This window comes from Garra rufa, chromosome 13 (assembly GCF_049309525.1).
Source record: "Garra rufa chromosome 13, GarRuf1.0, whole genome shotgun sequence".
Taxonomy (NCBI): Eukaryota; Metazoa; Chordata; class Actinopteri; order Cypriniformes; family Cyprinidae; genus Garra; species Garra rufa.
Genome location: NC_133373.1, coordinates 39,219,890 through 39,240,974, shown reverse-complemented (window position 1 = coordinate 39,240,974; position 21,085 = coordinate 39,219,890). Strand labels below are relative to the sequence as shown.

Here is a 21,085-nt window from a genome sequence, read left to right as displayed (position 1 = left end):
AAGTTGAGTTGACTGAACTTAAAATTTTAAGGCAGCAGGGTAACAAATTATTAAGTTGACTCAACAAATTGTGTTTTTTGTTTGTTTTTTACAGTGTACTTTTTTACTGTAAAAAAAGTTGTTTCAACTCAAAATAATTTGTTACCCCGCCGATTTAAAATGTTTAGTTTAGTCAACTAAAATATTCCAGTTGTCACTTAAATTAACATTTAGTAACTTAACATTTCAAGTTGACTGAACTAAAAATTTTAAGTCACTGGGGTAACAAATTATATTAAGTCGAAACAACTTTTAGATTTTTTTTTACAGTGTACTACAACTAAAAACATCTTAGTCACTAAATAAAATAAACATTAAATAAAATATGAAACGGCAAGGCAACATTTTTATTTTAACTTGATGTACTAAAATTAAAATAAAAGTGTATAGGCATATTTAATAAAATAGTTTTTTTGTTTAAAATAAACGTAAATGGCAAAAACATACAACTAAATTAATACTTGAAATGAGCTAAAAATAGAATGGAAGATGAAACAACTTTAAAAAAATGTATAGGCATATTTAATAAAATAGTTTTTGTTTAAAAATAAACGCAAATGGCAAAAACATACAACAAAATTAATACTTAAATTGAAAAGAACTAAATATTAAATTTAGTGCTGGGCATTAATTAATTGTGATTAATTGCATTTAAAATAAAAGTTTTTGTGTATATAATATATTTGTGTGTATATATAAATACACACACATGCATTTATACATGTATATATTTAAGAAAAATTTTGTTTATGTATTAAATATATATTTATATATAATACAAATTGTATAAATATGTATATACATGTAAATATTTTCAAAATATATATGGTATGTGTGTGTCTTATATATATATATATATATATATATATATATATATATATATATATATATATATATATATATATATATATATATATCATAAATATACACAGAAGACACGTGTAAACAAAAACTTTTATTTTGTATGCGATTAATCGCGATTAATCGTTGCCCAGCGCTAATAATATTGTAATATTATTATATGCTATGATATTTTCCATTGTAATTATATTGTTTTCTGGTTACTAAAAATTGAATCTGTTCAAAAGTATCAAATATTCGAAAGAATCTCCATTAATGATTCCTGACTCTTGTTCTTCTGAACCGATTCTTTGAACGATTCGATCAACAGATTCACAAAGCGTCTTGTTCAATAAAAGCCAGCCGTTTGTTCGCTAAAATAAATAATGCTTTCCCACAGTACTTTCCATTACTCTAGTCAAGAGTATTTTCTTTTTCACCCAGAAGTACATGCCTCTCTCCCTCCGCTCGTTCGCGAGCGACCCGGAAGTGCTCGTGATCTGTCTTTGTGTTTGTGTTTAGCTCTGCTGCTCTCTGTCAAACATCAGCGGCTTCACAACACCGCGATGAAGGTAAACAGACTTCATTAAGATTAATATACATGAGCAGCATCTGTCAGACGTGTTTGAGATGTTTGATTGTGTTTTAGTGACAGGAAACCGAGCTGAATGCAGGAGATTTGATCTGCAGCTAACGGTGTGCCTCATTAATGACAAATGCTTCATGTTTATCACGATTCATTAGTTATAAAATCAAACCTCTAGTTGATAAACAGTGCGGGTTGGGGTTTATTAGTTTATAAAGCCTTATGAATGATTTAAAAGCATGTCAGCTTCATTTCTGACCTGTTCAGTAATATTAATAAGTGCAGTATATGCTAATTGTATGCTTCATATTCATTTAATATGTCATTTTGACTAGTCATGCAGCACACTTTGACCTTTAGTGTGTGTTTTTGTTTGAAGTGTGCTGTGTGTTTTATGAAATGAGCTCATTAATATGTAAGTGTGTTGCTGACGTCATCAGGCTGTCTTCCTGTCAGTGAGTGAGATGTGAGGCAGATGATGGACGAAAGCTGCTCTCTCTGAGCCAGAGCCACATGAACCGCTTAAACCAGGTCAGACTGACAGATTAAACACTCAGTCCATTCATAATCACAGATGTGCTGGTGCTATATTCATGTATTCTCTCTTGTTGACAGGTTACATTAGGCTGAATCCATGCTTTCTGATGAACTTGACTCCAAGCCTGAGGTATTTCAGTCTGATGTATATGGAAGATCATTTCCACCACATAAGAAAAAATTCATACCTTAAAAAGTTGAAATTATGGTATACTTAAGTCATAATTGTGGGCTAAAAAGTCAAAATTATGACTTTAAAAGTCATAATTAGGAGATAAAAAGTTGAAATGATGATGTTATAAAGTCGTAAGTCCAAAATAAAAAGTCAAAATTGACAAACTCAAGTCATAATTATGAGATAAAAAGTCAAAATTATTACTTGCGTCGTAATTGCAAGATAAAATATTGAAATTATGACTTTAAAAGTCGTAATTATGAGATAAAAATTCTAAATTCTGAGGTAAAAAGTAAATTATTACTTAAGTCAAAAAAAAAAAAAAAAACGGAATTAAGACTTAAGTCAGTTATAAAAAAAAATTATGACTTTATCCCCCGGTTTCACAGACAAGGCTTAAGTCTAGTCCTAGACTAAAATGTAAGTCTGAGCTGTTTGAACTGAAAGAAACTTTCACTGACTGATCTAAAAATATATCGGTGCCTTTGTTTTGTCTCAAGATGCACAACATTTTTTCTAAGCATGTTTATAAAAATTACTTAAATATCCTAATTATCTGCTAATCCTGGCTTAGTCTTAGTCCTGTCTGTCAAACCGGGCCTAAAAGTCATAATTACGAGAAAAAAAGTTTAAATTACGAAATACTTAAGTCATAAGATAAAAAATGGAAATTACGAGATAAAAAGTCAAAATTATAAAATTCAAGTCGTAATTACGACATAAAAATCAAAATTATGACTTAAGTAATAATTATGAGATAAAAGTTGAAATTATGAGATCAAAAGGTGAAATTATTATATAAGTCATAATTATGAGATAAAAAGTTGAAAATTATGACTTTAAAAGTTGTATTTTTGAGAAAAAAGTAGAAATTATGACAAGCCATTATTACGAGATTTGGAATACAAGTCGTAATTACGAGATACAAAAATCGAATTTATGACTTAAGTAATAATTATGAGATAAAAGTTTAAATTACTAGATAAAAAGTCAACATTATGTCATACTTAAGTCATAATTATGAGATAAAAAGTTGAAAATATTAGATACTTAATTCATACTTACAAGAAAAAAACTCTAAATTATGACATACTTAAGTCATAATTACTGTTAAAAAGTTAAAGTTATGACATAGTGAAGTCATATTTATGAGATAAAAAGAAATTATGCCTTTAAAATTGTAATAAGATAAAAAGTCAAAATTCTGACTTAAGTCATAATTGTGAGATAAAGTCAAAATTGACTTTAAAAGTTGTAATTTCTGTAATAAGGGTCTAATTGTAAGTCTAATTGTGTGTTTTTGGATAAAAATTTCAAATATGTGGTTATAACAATACTGTAATTTACAGTACAACTACAAAATGTCAATACTAATATTTATTTTTGTAATCTATTAATTTTCCAATGCTAGAACATCAAACAGATCATGAGCTGGATGTGTGTAAATGAACACAGTGCTGCTTCAGTCTGAAACATGCAGTGGGAATATTTAGCAGAACTTTGTAAATGTTGGTGAACATGTCTGTGTTTGATGCGAGAGATTGTTGAGTGATGATGAGCGCAGTGTCAGATGACGTTGTGTGTGTTGTGCAGCTGTTGGTTGAGTTTGTTCAGAACGCGTCCATCCCGCTGGGCCAGAGTCTGGAGGAATCGGACACCAAAGCGTCCTGCGTCTCTCTGCTGTCGTCCTCACAGAACGCACTCTGCGGCCCGCTAGAACTGCCAGGTGAGCCGTCTGTAAATGGGGTATGCTTTATTAATAAGGTGTTCGCTGAACTCCAAACTGTTTTAGAATGTCCCATTTATCATTAAACCGCTATCCCGAGATCAATGTGTTTAGAAAAAGTCATAATTTGACTTTTATCTAATAATTTTGACTTTTTATCTGATAATTTCAACTTTATTAGTCATAATTTTGATTTTTTAAAATCTTTCAATTATGACTTAAATCATAATTTAGATTTTTTAGATCTCATTATTTTGATCACTTTGACTTTTTATCTCTGAATTATTGACTTAAGTCATAATTTAGATTTTTTTAATCTCATTATCTCGACTTTGTCTCACAATTTCAACTTTATTAGTCATAATTTCGATTTTTTTTCTTGTAATTATGACTTAAATCATAATTTAGATTTTTTTTAAATCTCATTATTTCAACTGTCTCACAGTTTCAACTTTGAGTCATAATTTAGATTGTTTTAATCTCATTATTTTGACTTTGTCTCACAATTTCAACTTTATTAGTCATAATTAAAAAATGTATCTCGTGATTATGACTTAAGTCATAATTAATTTTTTTTAATCTCATTATCTCGACTTTGTCTCACAATTTCAACTTTATTAGTCATAATTTCGATTTTTTTTAAATCTTGTAATTATGACTTAAATCATAATTTAGATTTTTTAAATCTCATTATTTTGATCATTTTGACTTTTTATCTCTTAATTATTGATTTGTCATAATTTAGATTTTTTTTTTTTAAATCTCATTATTTCAACTGTCTCACAGTTTCAACTTTATGAATCATAATTTAGATTGTTTTAATCTCATTATTTTGATCACTTTGACTTTTTATCTCTGAATTATTGACTTAAGTCATAATTTAGATTTTTTAATCTCATTATCTCGACTTTGTCTCACAATTTCAACTTTATTAGTCATAATTTAGATTTTTTTTCTTGTAATTATGACTTAAATCATAATTTAGATTTTTTTAAAATCTCATTATTTCAACTGTCTCACAGTTTCAACTTTATGAATCATAATTTAGATTGTTTTAATCTCATTATTTTGACTTTGTCTCACAATTTCAACTTTATTAGTCATAATTAAAAAATGTATCTCGTGATTATGACTTAAGTCATAATTAATTTTTTTTAATCTCATTATCTCGACTTTGTCTCACAATTTCAACTTTATTAGTCATAATTTTGATTTTTTTTAATCTTGTAATTATGACTTAAATCATAATTTAGATTTTTTAAATCTCATTATTTTGATCATTTTGACTTTTTATCTCTTAATTATTGATTTAAGTCATAATTTAGATTTTTTTTAAAATCTCATTATTTCAACTGTCTCACAGTTTCAACTTTATGAATCATAATTTAGATTGTTTTAATCTCATTATTTTGATCACTTTTACTTTTTATCTCTTAATTATTGACTTAAGTCATAATTTAGATTTTTTTTTAAATTGTGACCCTGGACCACAAAACCAGTCATAAGGTTAAATTTTACAAAACTGAGATGTATATAGAACATGAAAGCTTGTATTGACGAAATACACGAAATAAGCTTTCTATTGATATATGGTTTGTTAGGATAGGACAATATTTGGCCGAGATACAACTATTTGAACATCTGGAATCTGAGGGGGCAAAAAAATCAAAATATTGAGAAAATCACCTTTAAAGTTGTCCAAATTAGGTTCTTAACAATGCATATTACTAATCAAAAATTACATTTTGATAGGTTTACAGTAGGAATTTGACAAAAAATCTTCATGGAACATGATCTTTACTTAATTTCCTAATGATTTTTGGCATAAAAGAAAAATCAATAATTTTGACCCATACAATGTATTTTTGGCTATTGCTACAAATATACCCCAGCGACTTAAGACTGGTTTTGTGGTCCAGGGTCACATTTTCATTATTTCAACTTTGTCTCACAATTTCAACTTTATTAGTCATAATTTCGATTTTTTAAAATCTTTTAATTATGACTTAAATCATAATTTAGATTTTTTAGATCTCATTATTTTGATCATTTTGACTTTTTATCTCTGAATTATTGACTTAAGTCATAATTTAGATTTTTTTAATCTCATTATCTCGACTTTGTCTCACAATTTCAACTTTATTAGTCATAATTAAAAAATGTATCTCGTGATTATGACTTAAGTCATAATTAAAAAAAATTTTATCTCATAATTTTGATCATTTTGACCTTATCTCTTAATTATTGACTTAAGTCATGAATTTTTTTCTTACGTGGTGAAAATGGGCTTCCATATATATGTTTTTAAACAGAACATTTGTAAACAGAACTGCTCATATTGTAAAGAACTACTTTACAACATTTTTTTTTTTTTCAAAAACTTTAGTCTTTTGCTAAGAATTATTGGACTTTTGAAGTTTAATTCAGTTCATTTTTTAGATTAGATCATGATCATATCGGAAGAGGTGTTTTGTTTGTCTGCATGAGCCATTTTTGTAAATGTATTTGTCAAATGTTTGTGAGCTGAACCGTCTAAATGAACTAGTTTGTTATAATAATCTGTCTCACTCTCAGCAAAGGCTGTGTGTGATTCTAGATCTGATCTGTATGTGTGTGTGATGTATTTAATGTGTGTGTTTTTCAGAGAGCGCTCTGAGTCATGCCGCCTCCCCATCGCTGTCAGAGTTCGGCCCTGAGAGAAGCCCATTGGTGGTTCAGCTGCAGTCTCCTCCCCCTCCAGCACAAACCCCGCCCACCATCCTGCAGGACCTCCAGAACCACGACAGCACATCCTACGTCCTGCTCAACCTGGCCAAAGGTGTGACTCACATCTGTGTAGAAGTTAGAAGTCCATCATATAGCACTGTAAATCTGAGACCACTACTGAAACATGCTATCTATTTTTTATTTTATTTATTATTATTTAATTTTTTATTTAATTTTTATTTTTTATTTTTTTTTCATGAATCATATCTTCATATGGTTGAAACTGAATATGATTTACTGTTTGGTGTATCTTTACTGGAGCCTCATAAACTAAATCTGATGCTCATGTCAGGGTTATTATAGTTAACTACACTGGAAAAATGTTTTTCTTACTTAGATTTTGTCTTGTTTCCAGCCAAAATATCTAAAAATTCTTAAATCAGGAAACAAGCAAAATAATCTTCCAATGGGGTAAGAAAAATCATCTTGTTTTATGTTTGAAATAGGATTTTTTTTGCTTACCCCATTGTCAAATTATTTTGCTTGTTTCAAGTAAAACACTCTTAATTTTGACTTGTTTTTTCTGAAAACAGGACAATAATTTTTACTCGTCTAGAAAATCCTTCCTGATTTAAGAATTTTTAGATATTTTGGCTGGAAACAAGACAACAAATCTTAAGAAAAGCATAGTGTAAAACTAAAACCGTTAAATGGTGAAATAAATAAAATGAGTAAAACAAAAAGTTAAATAAAGCTTTTAATAAAAAATAATTTACAATAATATGCTCTTATATTTTCTTCATTATAAATTGTATACATATATATTTATTAATTTTAAAACAACATTTTGAAAAAATAAATACTAAATTAATAAATATTTAATAAATGGTAAAATAACATATAAAAAATGTAAACAGAACTGCTCAGTTTTTAAAGAACCACTTTTTATTTATTAGTATTATTTATTTTATTTTATTTTTTGATTTCTGCTCAGAAATCAAAATTTTGAGTCTGATTTTCCAGCCAAGATCCTAATATATACTGTTACAGTGAAATGAAATCATTGGATCTAATAATGCAGTGATTTATTTTGTCTTTAATATTAATTTATTTTGTTTTATTTAATACATTTATCAGATTTCATGTAACACTAAATCCCCCAAACATCTAGCTGTGTGTTTGATGGGTTGTAGTGACGCAGTGATGGTGTGTCCGTAGGGTTGGCGGCGTCCGCCGAGCCGCTGGTGTTCGTTCAGGACGACGTGGACGAAGCGCAGGAGGAGATTTCAGCCGGAGACTGCGGCGACGGCAGCGCGCCGTGGTACCTGCGGGTCCAGGAACTGGCTCACGACAGCCTGATCGCCGCCACACGCGCACAGCTGGCCAAAGACGCGCGGGCCATCGGCAACAGTGAGACGCGTATTCGACACGTGAGCCGCTCTGCATCACACCTGCTGCTCTCTAATGTCTGGCTGTCTTGTTACCAAGGTGACCACATCCACAGCTGTCAATCAGACGGGCCGAAGAAGGAGCCGCTGCCTCGAGTCGGTCGCTCCGCGTCAGAGAAGATCCACCGATGCCCGTATGACGGCTGCCACCGCACCTTCACCTATCCGGCTCACCTCAAATACCACCTCAAGACACACAGGTTTTTGTGGAAACTGGGATGCATTTTCTTTTTCAGGATTCACAGATGAATAGACAGTTCAAAAGAACAGAGTTTATTTGAAATTTTGGTAACATTTCAAATTGAACGTGTCCTTTGTTTTCAACAAAGACGAAAAAGGGTTTAAGCGTATAAACAGTAAGTGTAATGCTGCTTTAAATTGCTGTTCTTCCAAAAAAATATTAAAACGTTTTCGTTTTAATTTAATTCTGAGCTAAAAAATAAATATCATACATTTTTCCCTAATTTACAGAAGACACCCATTAAGATGCCCAGTGACATCTTACAAGTAACGCAAGTTACGTAATAATATTACTTTTTTGAAGTAACTAGTGAAGTAACGCATTACTTTTGAACTGACAAGAAAATAGTTACTTTTTCAAATCAGTAACTCCAGTTACTTTCCCTCCATTTATTGATGAAAAGCTCTCCTGTCCTCATGTTGAGAGAAATCAAGAGTAAGATGTTACTTTAGTTCTAGAATAAATGTGAACATGCATTAATTCATCTCACTCACTAAAAACAGATACAGTGTTCCTCAAAATGAATAAAAACAGCTGCAATAATTAAATATGTTAAATAATACAAATATCCTTTATGTATATAATCTCATTTTATTAACTGATGTCTTTGCTGTCGACCTTCGATGATCCAATTCATCCATACTAATAAGCACAAATGACTCAAGATAATCGAACATTTGTTTTCTTTTTTTATTGCTGAAGAGTTGACATTTGTTCTTCTGTGGTCTACTGTACAGACGGAGATTTACTTTTCTCTAAACCTGAGGATTTTGCTGTGAAAAGGCTTTTACATTTGACTAAAATAGACTTTTTATATTAAAAACAAACAAGCCCAGGCCAGATTTAAAAAGTAATGTAACACATTACTTTGCATAAAAAGCAACTAAGTAACGTCATTAGTTACTTTTTTTTAAGGAGTAGCTCAATATTGTAATGCATTACTTTGTAACTTTCCCCAACACTGAAAATGTCATTCAGTGTCAATCTTGTCAGGCATATTTACAACAAAAATCAATTTATGACATTTTAAAAGACTAATTACTTTCACCCCAAATACTAATTAGTTGTAATTCTGCAGTTTTAAAATGTGCCACTATCCTAGGTTTTGCCCATTTGTCAGTAAGAATTTTTACTCATTTAAAACACAATAATATTTCACATTCTCCTTTATTCTTTTATATATTTTAATATGTGCAAGTAGTATAAACATGTTGTTTGAATACTGTGTCACACTGAATGACAATCTAACATTATTTCAACCAAATTTTGACATTTTATTCTCCAAAAATTTATTTGAAACCTTAAAATTACACTTTACTGACATTTAATGTGCTTTCTATGAACATAAAATCACTTTTGTAAATTTCTTTTGACGTGGACATCTTACCGTCTTTGACCTATAAATCTGTGTTCAACATTGATAATAATGTTTCTTGTAAAATGTTGATAAAAAATGTTTGTTGAGCAGCAAATCAGCATATTAGAATGATTTCTAAAGGATTAGGTGACACTGAAGACTGCAGTAATGATGCTGAAAATGTAGCTTTGATCACAGAAATAAATGACATGTAGTAATTTTATTCATATTATATTCATTTAAAAAACATCTCTTAGATTGTAATAATATTTCACAATATTAATGTGTATTTACAGCAGCGGTGTTGTGTGTTTCAGGAACGACCGTACGTTCCGCTGTGGAGCCGAGGGTTGTGGGAAGAGTTTCTATGTTCTGCAGCGGCTGCAGGTTCACATGAGGACCCACAACGGAGAGAAGCCCTTCATCTGCAACGAGAAGAACTGCGGCAAGAAATTCACCACCGCCGGCAACCTGAAGAACCACAAACGCACACACACCGGTACACACACACAAAATAAATACTAATTAAATATATATATATATATGCACACAGTTTGACACACTGCTATAATTAAACTATATCAATATAATATAATATCTAATATTAAATAATATTATAAGCTGGATATTAGAGTTGAGATGATATTAAAGGATAACTGTTGCCAAAATGCAACCTGGGCTGTTTTTTTTGTTTTACTGTAAACGAGACAAACTTATATCTAAAAGCATAATTACGACAAACGAGCCGTTTTTGAGATTGACTGTGATTTCGTTTTGTGGTCAATGGCTGGTGAATGGGAGAACTAGGGGCATAACTTTGAGCGCATCAAAATCGATATTTTAACAACACTAAGAAGACTCGACACACCATGAAACTTTGCTGGAAGTATGGCCTGGGTCTCTACACATGAACTCCAGCATTGAGAACATTGTTTGTGTACACAGAGTTTACTAAAAAGAAAGGTTTTGAACAACTCACTTTCACTGTTTGAGTTTCCGCTCTTGCCAGTCAAGAAGTGTCCATCTCCGAATGCGAATGAATGGACTCCATAGGACGAAATATTAGGCTTATATGAGGCTCTTTTTACAACTAGAAGGTTAATATTGTTTTTCACTTGCGACAAAACAACAAATTAGCCGTGCATTTATATGGAAATATGCTTTAGGAGCTATCCATCTTTACTCTCCTCACTATTATATCTCATTCGGAAATGGACACTTCTTGACTGGCAAGAGCGGAAACTCAAACAGTGAAAGTGAGTTGTTCAAAAACTGTCTTTTTAGTAAACTCTGTGAACACAAACAATGTTCTCAATGCTGGAGTTCATGTGTAGAGACCCAGGCCATACTTCCAGCAAAGTTTCATGGTGTGTCGAGTCTTCTTAGTGTTGGAAAAATATTGATTTTGATGCGCTCAAAGTTATGCCCCTAGTTCTCCCATTCACCAGCCATTGACCACAAAACGAAATCACGCTCAATCTCAAAAACAGCTCGTTTGTCGTAATTATGCTTTTAGATATAAGTTTGTCTCATTTACAGTAAAACAAAAAAAAACAGCCCAGGTTGCATTTTGGCGATAGTTATCCTTTAAGATGTTTTCCAATTATTATTGTTAATAATCAAGGGTGCACATAAGTGGTGCGCATGTGGGACCAAAATTAAAGATGTGCTGTGTAAATTAGTTCAGTGTCCATTTGCATACCAGCACAGTTAAAAGCTGTTAATGCACAATCACAATTGCTAAAAAAAAACAAGTAAAAAAAAAACAATTATTTTGAAGTTAAAATTAAAAAGTAAATATTAGCATTGTATATTGTGTACTAAAAAATAATTGTTTTTTTATATTAATTTTTTTAAATATAATACTTTTTATCTGTTTTTAAAAAAGTAAATAAAGTGCTACAGTACTATTATGACTTATTTTATTGTCATAGTTATTTTTAATAGCATACAGTATGTGCCGTGTAAAGCAGCAAACCAAATCTGCAGGAGCTCTCATGAGAAGCAGACTGAAAAGCTTCTGTGCACCTCTGGTCATAATGATGAACTGTAAATACTGATTCATGTCATTTAAATTCTGTGTTTTAGGTGAAAAACCCTTCCTGTGTGATGTTGATAGTTGTGGCCGATCTTTCGCAGAATACTCCAGTCTACGCAAACACATGCTCGTACACTCTGGTGAGCTCACTTGACTTGTTCTTATCTTAATTGGTAACTTTATAAAGCCTCATCGCTAATATATAATGCATCCTGTCTATACACTATTTTTTATGAAGTTATGCACATATCTGCTTGTGATCACATGTGATCTGTTGTCATGTGTGATCATGTGATCTGTTGATGTGTGATCATGTGATCTGTTGATGTGTGATCATGTGATCATGTGATCTGTTGTCATGTGCTCATGCTCAGGTGAGAAGCCGCACGTGTGCTCCATCTGCGGGAAGACGTTCTCTCAGAGCGGCAGCAGAAATGTCCACATGAAGAAGAGACACAGCGATGAGGCGCTGGCGTCGGACAGCAGAGACACGGGTAACAGCATCAGCACACCGTCCTCCTCCTGCAGCATCAGCACACCACACTGTTTACTCACACACTCTGATTCTCTCACAGCGGTGACACGCATTTAGCTTTTGTTTGCACATTTTCTGCATTATTTAAATTTTTGCTTTGGTCATTTCTATTAGCATTTGTATATTTAAAAAATATTTAGCTTTAAACTTTTTCAGTTTTAATAATTTTATGTGCTTTTGTCATTTTTTATTAGATTTTATTTTAAAAAATCTGTTTTATTTTATCTTGGGTTTAGTTTTAGTACTTTTTTAAATGTGCTTTAATTGATTAAAATTTCATGTATTCATTTTTATTTATATTAGTTTTTGTTGATTCAAAAAAACTTAATTTAGTTGCCAAGGCAGGAGTTTTTTTTTTTTTTTTTTACATTTTCTAAGTTTCTTTAGGTTTATGTTTGCCATCTGGATTGTGCAAAATACCACTTAAATCTGTAATTACTGAAATGCTTGTCACATGACCTCATACATATTTTTTTTATTTAGTGACGTCCAGATGTTTTCTTGTTAATATAAATGGTTATATGGTCTCATCAAAATCCTGATTCTAGAGTGCTTTATGGTGTTTTTATCTCTGAGTGGGCGTGTCTGTGTGTGTGATTGACAGGTGAGGCGCTCACTCAGAGCAGTCTGTTGGAGGCGGACGGCGGCGGCGGCAGCGACTCGATGGTCGACATCAATCTGCATCACGCCATCTTACCGACTCAAGGTACGAACGGCTGGCTCCGTCGCGTGACTAACGGCTCGTGTGTTCGTCGTTGAATCACGCGTGTTCTGTGTGCTCAGGTGCGGCGGATGCGGTCGTGGTTCTGACTCCGCCCCATGATCTGGTCACCATGACGACGGCCCACGCCTACAGCGATGATGTGGTGGCGCTGCTCTAACGCTCTGCTGCTTTTGTAAATAAACTCTTTTAAGAAACACAAGCCGCTCCAGTTCATCATTTCAGCATCACAAACACCAGATAACCAATGGAAACATCTCAAACACCTTTGGTTGACTTTTTTATTAACTGCAAAAAAAAAAAAAAAGAAAACTGATGATTAAAAAAAAGTGTAAAAAATATATATTTTTGAGTGAAAAAATCTGTAAAAAGTTATTTATAGAAATTATTGTAAAAGTTATTTATAGTGAAAAAGTTTGATGAGTGAAAAATGATTTTTGACGAGCAAATAAATGGTGACTTTTATGTGAAAAACGACTTTTTGAAGAGTGAAAAATGAGTCAAAAAAATCTTTTTTTGACGAGTAAAAAAAAAAGGCAAGTGAATTTTTTGATGAATAAAAAAGAACAGTGAGGAAATAAAACGAAAAAATGAAAAACGATTTTTGACTGAATGAATGAATTTGAGTAAACAAATTGTTTTTTAATGATAAAAAAACGAGTGAATTGTTTTGGCGAGTTCAAAAAACAAGTGAACAAACAAAAAATGGCGAGTAAAAAAAGGTTTTTGACGAGTAAAGAAGTAATGAGTAAAATGAGTACAAAAATGATGTTTGAAAACTTTTGATGAGTAAAAAATGACAAGTGAAAAACAGTTTTTGATGAGTGAAAAATGAGAAGTGAACAAACTATTTTTGACAAGTGAATTTCTTTTTCGATGATTAAAACTAACTAATAAAAAATATTTTGATTAAAAAATTACAAGTGAAAAAAATTAATGGGAAAATTTTTGTTTTTGATGAAAATCAAAAGTACAAAAGTACTTGTATTACAAGTGAACAAACAAAAAATGGCGAGTAAAAAAAGGTTTTTGACGAGTAAAGAAGTAATGAGTAAAAAAAAATGAGTAGAAAAATGATGTTTGAAAACTTTTGATGAGTAAAAATGACAAGTGAAAAATTTTTTACGAGTAAAAAAGGTTTTTGATGAGTGAAAAAAATAGTGAAAAGCACTTTTCGACAAGTGAAAAAATGGCAAGTGATTTTTTTGGATGAGTAAAAAGTGGGTGGTGGTGGGAAATGGTGGGTAAACTTTTGATGGGTAAAAAAATAAGTGAATAATTTTTGGACAAGTGATTTTTAATGAGTGAAAAAATGATTTTTGATGAGTAAAAAAGAATTGATGAGTGAAAAAAATTTTTGACTAGTGAAAAAATGATCAGGGATAAAATCTGAGTGAAAATTTTTGACAAGTAAAAAAAAATGAAGAAAAAACTGACGAGTGAAAAAATTAAAATAACAAGTGAATAACAACTTTTGACAAGTGAAAAAACGATTTTTAATGAGCAAAAAAAATTTGTAAAAAATCTATTTTTGACCAGTAAAACAAATGTGACTAGTGAAAAAAATGATCAGGGAAAAAATCTTAGTGAAAAAGTTTTTGTGGGTGAAAAGTGAAAATCTTTGACAAGGGAAAAAAATTTGTTGAGAAAAAAAATGAGCGAAAAACTTTGACAAGTGAAAATATTTTGAGGGAAAAAAATGAGGGAAAACTGAATTTTCACGAGTGAAAAAATAAGTTAAAAAAAATTATACAAGTGAAAAACATTTTTTGACAAGTAAAAAAAAATCTTTGATGAGTGAAAAAATGAGTGGAAATAAGATTTTTGACTTGAGTGAAAAAATGAAACGGTAAACAAATGACGAGATTTTGACGAGAAAAAAATAGATTTTTTATTTTTGATGTGAGGGAAAAAAAGATGTTAAAGAAAAGCTCTGATGAGTGGATGTTGCGATAAATATTCTGGAGTTAGTTTGTGGCGCTCAAAGCTCTCTTCTTCTAGATCACATTTGCTGTTATTCAGGATTGTGTGTGGAATATGTTTGTACTCATGTAAGTTTCCCAACACAAAAGTCGGTAAAGTAAATCAAGACAAATGTACATGTTGTTAAAAATTTTAATTGGAAAAAAGAAATGTTGATCTGTATTAAAGCCAGTCCATTGGTTGAGTAATGTAAACAACAACAGCGTATTGAAGCTCCTGAGCAGCGACACGCTTCCCTTCATCCCTGAATCAGTGCTTTCTCACGCCAACAGAGAACCTGAAGCCTGTTTTAGGAGCGTCAAGTGTTTCAGATGAAAGCAGGAAACTCTTTAATGGATCCTGAACTTCTGGAAGTGGTAGATGGCGGCTCCTAAAGCCCAGCTGGTCTCTACGTTCCTCACCTTCTTGGTGAGCTGAAACACAAGCGCCAATGTTAACGGGTTCACACTCACAGACGCTCGAACACACAGAAACCCAGACGCACCTGCAGGACCGTCCTCTCCTTAAAGCCGAAGCCGTCTTTGAGCAGACAGACGATGTACGTCAGATCCATGCAGAGGAACGGATTGAGCTCAGAGCGCTTCGACGGACGGTTGCACACTACAACACACACACACACACACACACACACACACACACACACACACACACACACGATCATTATGTCACACAGACACATGTTAATATTCTCACACACGAGATGAAGATCTCACCCTCTTTTGCTCTTTTCCTGTAGTCTCGGATCTTGACGGCTCCTCCTCTGCTCTCATCTGCAGCGTTTCAGAGATTCATTCTCATCACAAACACACAACTGACACTAAAATCACTGCTTAAATAAGTCCATTTAAAATCTACTTTTTTGACCAGAGTAAAAATGCAAAGTGAAAAAAAAGATTCTTGACGAGCGAAAAAATTACAAATGAAAAACGTTTTTTTGTAAATGCAAAAACATGACGAGAAAAAGAGCTATTTTTTGGCGAGTAAAAAAATAACAATTGAAAGACTATTGAAAACATGGTGAGTAAAAAATGACAAGTAAAAAAACTATTTTTGCAAAAAATATATATATGTATATATTTGTGAAAAAAAGACTTTTATGGGCGAAAAGCAATTTTTGACAAGTGAAAAAAAAAGCGAGTGATTTATTTTTTTGGACGAGTAAAAATGACGTGAATTTTTTTTTTTGAGAAGTAAAAAAAATTACAATTACAGTTTTTTTGATGAGTGAAAAAAATAAGCTTGAAAATTACAAGTGAAAAAAAAAAGTGCATTTTTTGATGAAAATCAAAAGTACAAGAGAACTTGTTTTGATGAGTAAAAAAACGACAAGTGAAAATTATTTTAGACGAGTAAAAAACAAGGGCTTTGATAAGTAAAACAGTTACGAGTGAAACATTTTTGACGAGTGAAAAAATGGCGAGTGATTTTTTTTGGACGAGAAAAAAAAATTACGTGAAAGCGATTTTTTGAGAAGTGAAAAAATGATACGAGTAAAAAACGATTTTTGACAAGTAAAAAAATTACAAGTGGAATTTTTTTTTTTTTTGAAGAGTGGGTAAACTTTTTTGATGAGTAAAAAAAGTAACGAGTAAAAAAAATTTAGTACAAGAGTACTTTTTTGATAAGTAAAAAAATGGCAAGTGAAAATGATTTTAGATGAGTAAAAAAAAAGGTTTTTGATGAGTGTAAAAATGAGTGAAAAGCGACAAGTGACAAAAATGGCGAGTGTTTTTTTTGGACGAGTAAAAAATGGCGCGAAAATGATTTTTTGACAAGTAAAAAAATGAATAAAAAGAGATTTTTGATGAGTAAAAATATGTTGAGTAAACTTTTTTGATGAGTAAAAAAATTACAATTGAAAAATGATTTTTGATGAGAGAAAAAAAGATTTTTGATGAGTGAAAAAAATGAGTGAAAAGCGATTTTTGACAAATAAAAAAATAAGTGAAAATTTTTTGACGAGTGAAAAACTGGCGAGTGTTTTTTTTGGACGAGTAAAAAATGATGTGAAAAACTTTTTGACAAGTGAAAAAATTATGAGTGAAGAATGATTTTTGACAAGTAAAAAAATGACAAGTGAAAAATAATTTTTGAGAAGTGAAAAAAAATGAGGTGAACAAATGATTTTTGACAAGTGATAAATGACAAGTGAAAAAAAGATTTTTGATGAGCAAAAAAAGTAACAAGTAAAAAAAAAAAAAAGAGTGAAAAAAGTAAATTTGAAAACCTTTTTGATGAGTAAAAAAAAAATTACAATCAAAAGAAAAGTTGTGAAAATTCTCAACTTTTCAAAATGCATTTTTGTTTTCGCTCCACAAAGCAAGTTTCAAAACATTGACCAATTTTTGTATAATTTAGAAAAAATTCTAAAAACCCCAAACAGATGTTTAGGTCAAGAGTATCAGAGAATTGAGCATAAACTCAAACTCATTCATTTTGATCAGTTTGTCAGAAAACAAGATTTCATGTGTTCATTCTGCATCTCCACTTAATGTCTTGATGTTTGAACTGGAAAAGCAGACAGAAATACTGAGGAAGGGATTCATCATTGATTTCAGATTGTGTTTGTGATTATATGGTGTCTCACCGATGAGTCCGGCCTCCACGGCGTGATCGAAGTAATAGGAGAAAGCGTAGAAGGTGCTGCTGTCCTTCAGCTCATGAGGCTGATTGATGATGCCCTTCACCACCTTCAGCATCTCCTGATAACAGGCCTTGAACCCCGTCACACCTGAACATCAGCACATCACTTCACATTAGGAGTGGGCCATATCACCTCAAATTAATATCACGCTATTTCTCATCTTTTGAACGGTGACGGTGTAATATCACGGAGGAGATTTTGGGAGGAGTAGCCTGTCCTGTCCCTTTAGTATGTGAATAAAGTTAATATTTTTATAATATAATAAGTAAATGGTAGGTATCCTTATCAGAAAGAGACATGGGAGAGTATGTATTCTCAACATATTTATTTTGCAAAAAAACGTTTTCATCAACGATGACGAAATCATTTCGTTGACGGCACTTTTTTTTCATGACGATGACGAGATAAAAATGGCTCGTTGATGACTAAAACATGACGAGACGTGTGTGAGTTTTCGTTGACGAGACGAGAATAGATGAAAATGTCAGTGGGTGGTCCGTCAGACGTTTAAAATGCATGACATTTCCGCTTATTGTGCATGACAATTACAACCTAAAAAGTATCTGCCACTATGGCAAGCCGTTTTAGCATTAAATACTCTTTGGCATACTAGTACGGCAAGCGTTTTAGCATTCTATTCTTGTTTGGTTACGCTCAACACGTCACATTGTTGTCAGTCAGACGATTAACCATGATGGCGGCAGTTTGCACACAGGGTGAGAGGACCTATGGGTGTATTTCAAATATATGTCTTTTGTATATGTCCTTCATTATTGTAATTATTGGTGAAAATAGTCGATCCGGAAGCTCACATTGTGTTGAACTACAGATCTGCTATTTTCACAACTTAAAAGTGACACTACCCAACAGCAAAATACTATCTGACCTACATTAATTTGTTAAAAGACTACTTTTTCCCCTTTTTTGACTAAAACTACACTAAAACCTTTTTGACTTTTCGTCAACTACAATTGGACTAAAACTAATAAGCATTTTAGTCCAAAAGACTAAGACTAAATCTAAGATGGTTGTCAAAAACAACACTGCTGCAAAGCTGATACGAATATGTTTTACTTTTTTATTTACAACAAGATATATAGTATAAGGACAGGTATTCAGATTACAACTGAACGTTTGAAGAAAATGTAATGCCTTATTATTTAGAATGAGCTATTATTGATGTAAATGCAGCCGTTCGAGGCACATAATTGATTTATTACGGTATTGACGGTATTAGAAAATCCATGTTGTGGTGCAATGTCCCACCGGTGATGTACCGCCCAGCCCTACTTCACATCACAATTAAATACTGAAAATTCATGAGAAATTCGTAATTCAAAAGATTTAAATTCAAAACTTTTTAATGTATTTAAAAAATAATTGAATTGATTATTTTAAGACAAACAAGCATTTTCCAAGCAGTATTGTTAAAATAGTTTTCAGAAATAGTTTTCTTTATTGAATTAAAACTCAAGTAAAATCTAAATGTTTCATAAAAAACTTTAATCCTAATTACTTTAGTTTTATTAAAGTACAATTTTTAATAATCTTTTGAAGTAGCTTGTATGTCTTTTTCTATTTCAGCTTTAATTTTCATTTAAGCTTTAGTAATTTTGTTAAACAGTTTTTTGTATTATTTTTCAGTATTTTTATTTCTATTTCATTTAGTTGCCAAAACAACATTTATAGTTTACACTTTTCATGTTTTTTTGTAACAAATGTTTTTTTTAATAAAGGAAATAGAAAGAGAAATACTATTTATACGCTTCACAACTATATTTCGTTACAAGTGAGAAAAAGAGTGAATTTTTTTGTTGCTGAGGAAAATCAAAAGTACAAGTACTTTTTTTGATGAGTACAAAATGACAAGTAAAAATTATTTTTGACAAGTTAAAACAAGTTTTTGACAAGTGAAAAATGAGTAAAAAAAAGATTTTTGATGAGTGAAAAAATTAAGAATGAAAAAGATTTTTGATGTGTAAAAAAATGAGTGAAAAATTTTTGACAAGCAAAAAAAAAAGACAAGTGAAAAAACTATTTTTTGACGGGTAAAAAAATGACGATTGGAAAACAATTTTTGACGAGTGCAAAAATTGTTAGTGAATGTTTTTTTAGTGAGTAAAAAAAACTAATTCAAAAACAATTTCAGCCGAAATCAAAGAAAGATTGAAAAAAAGAGTAAAAAAAAAAATTTTCACAAGTGAAAAAATGGCGAGTGATTTTTTTTTGGACGAGTAAAAACAAAATGACATGAAAAAGCAGTATTGTTTTTTATTTAACGAAAATTATTAAAACTGAAAATAATTCTTTACTGAATTAAAACTCAACTAAAATTGAAATATTACATGAAAAAAAAAACTTTTTAATAATATTTCTTTTTTTTTAAGAATAATGTATAAAATAAAATATAAATATTTGGCAATACCTGGCAACTAAATTAAATATAAATAAATAAAAATACAAAAATACTAACAAAACTAATGAAACTTGAAGTAAAATAAAAGCTGAAAATATAGAAATAGAAGCTAATTCCAAATATGAGTAAATACTCTAACAGCAGACACATAACACTATTTTCATCTTGTAAAGTAAAACCTGAATCTGATTGCTGAGATTCAGGCAGATGTTTTATATTTTAAGTTTTGAGTGTAATTCCCTTAAATCTCATTCATTTTTTAATTAAGTCCAGTGATTATTTTACTCTATTACTTTAAAAAATATATTTCTGTTACATATTCATTTATTTTAATACTACCATGGTGAATAAATACTTTTTAAAATTGAAATGACTCTGGACCACAAAATTACGCAATGTTTGGCCGAGATTTATTTGAAAATCTGCAATCTGAGGGTGCAAAAAAATCAAAATATTGAGAAAATTGCCTTTAAATTTGTCCAAATGAAGTTCTTAGCAATGCACTTATTATTAAAAAATTAAGTTTTGATATATTTATGGTAGAAAATGTACAAAATATCTTCACGGAACATGATCTTTACTTAATATCCTAATGATTTTGACACATATCATTTATTGTTGGCTATTGCTACAAATATACCTGTGCTACTCAAGACTTTAGGGTTTTGCTCCAGGGTCACAAATATCATTTCACATTTCAGTGACAGGAATTTTAGGATAAATGTTTAATGTTTTACCGTTGGTGACTCCGCTGACGCGATAACTGAATCCCCCGAAGCTGAATTCACCGGTGTATTTTTTAGGCAAACAGGACGTTTGGAAAACTTTCCTTTCCAGACCTGCAGCACAAACACACACAGATGAAGACTGAAGTCTCTGCAGCTCTTATTGAAGATCACGTGTGTGTTTGGTACCGTCTGAACCCAGCGCTCCCAGAGCCGACAGACGCGCCGCTTTGATTCCGTTTCCAAGGTAACTGTGAAGAACAGCGCATGTTTAGAGCGGGAAACACCACATTCCTGCATCGTCATCATCATCTTCATCTTCATCAGTGCTGTGTTACCTGTGAGTGTAGAGCTCATGTGTGCTGTTG

General features: G+C 31.3%; 2 protein-coding genes across 3 annotated transcripts in view; one reads left to right on the top strand and one right to left on the bottom strand.

The window, feature by feature from the left end:
* The first annotated feature begins 1,357 nt into the window (after nucleotides 1–1,357).
* On the top strand, nucleotides 1,358–13,151 carry znf410 (zinc finger protein 410). 2 transcript variants are annotated; one of them, XM_073816490.1, is made up of 12 exons: nucleotides 1,358–1,451; nucleotides 1,906–1,996; nucleotides 2,081–2,132; nucleotides 3,771–3,903; nucleotides 6,548–6,721; nucleotides 7,828–8,019; nucleotides 8,098–8,257; nucleotides 9,973–10,154; nucleotides 11,744–11,833; nucleotides 12,068–12,187; nucleotides 12,833–12,934; nucleotides 13,012–13,151. In XM_073816490.1, the coding sequence occupies exons 3-12, from the start codon at nucleotides 2,100–2,102 to the stop codon at nucleotides 13,107–13,109; spliced, it is 1,284 nt and encodes a 427-aa protein (XP_073672591.1). In that variant the 5' UTR covers nucleotides 1,358–1,451; nucleotides 1,906–1,996; nucleotides 2,081–2,099; the 3' UTR covers nucleotides 13,110–13,151. The 2 variants fall into 2 exon arrangements, with proteins under 2 accessions (XP_073672591.1, XP_073672590.1); XM_073816489.1 differs by having other exon boundaries at nucleotides 7,828–8,257.
* A 1,899-nt stretch (nucleotides 13,152–15,050) lies between these two features.
* entpd5b (ectonucleoside triphosphate diphosphohydrolase 5b) overlaps nucleotides 15,051–21,085 on the bottom strand; it is a 15,416-nt gene continuing 9,381 nt past the window's right edge. The window contains exons 8-14 of the mRNA XM_073852804.1: nucleotides 21,056–21,079; nucleotides 20,907–20,968; nucleotides 20,730–20,831; nucleotides 17,520–17,663; nucleotides 15,646–15,702; nucleotides 15,417–15,532; nucleotides 15,051–15,345 (exon numbers count right to left, since the gene is read on the bottom strand). Of these exons, the coding sequence (XP_073708905.1) occupies nucleotides 15,262–15,345; nucleotides 15,417–15,532; nucleotides 15,646–15,702; nucleotides 17,520–17,663; nucleotides 20,730–20,831; nucleotides 20,907–20,968; nucleotides 21,056–21,079 (589 nt within the window). The 3' untranslated portion in view covers nucleotides 15,051–15,261. The remainder of the gene's footprint in view (nucleotides 15,346–15,416; nucleotides 15,533–15,645; nucleotides 15,703–17,519; nucleotides 17,664–20,729; nucleotides 20,832–20,906; nucleotides 20,969–21,055; nucleotides 21,080–21,085) is intronic.

Coding starts and splice junctions, on each gene's coding strand:
- znf410 (XM_073816489.1), top strand. CDS start 2,100: ATGCTTTCTGATGAACTTGACTCCAAGCCTGAG. Junction 3,904..6,547: donor CGGCCCGCTAGAACTGCCAG/GTGAGCCGTCTG, acceptor TGTGTTTTTCAG/AGAGCGCTCTGAGTCATGCC. Junction 12,935..13,011: donor CGCCATCTTACCGACTCAAG/GTACGAACGGCT, acceptor CTGTGTGCTCAG/GTGCGGCGGATGCGGTCGTG.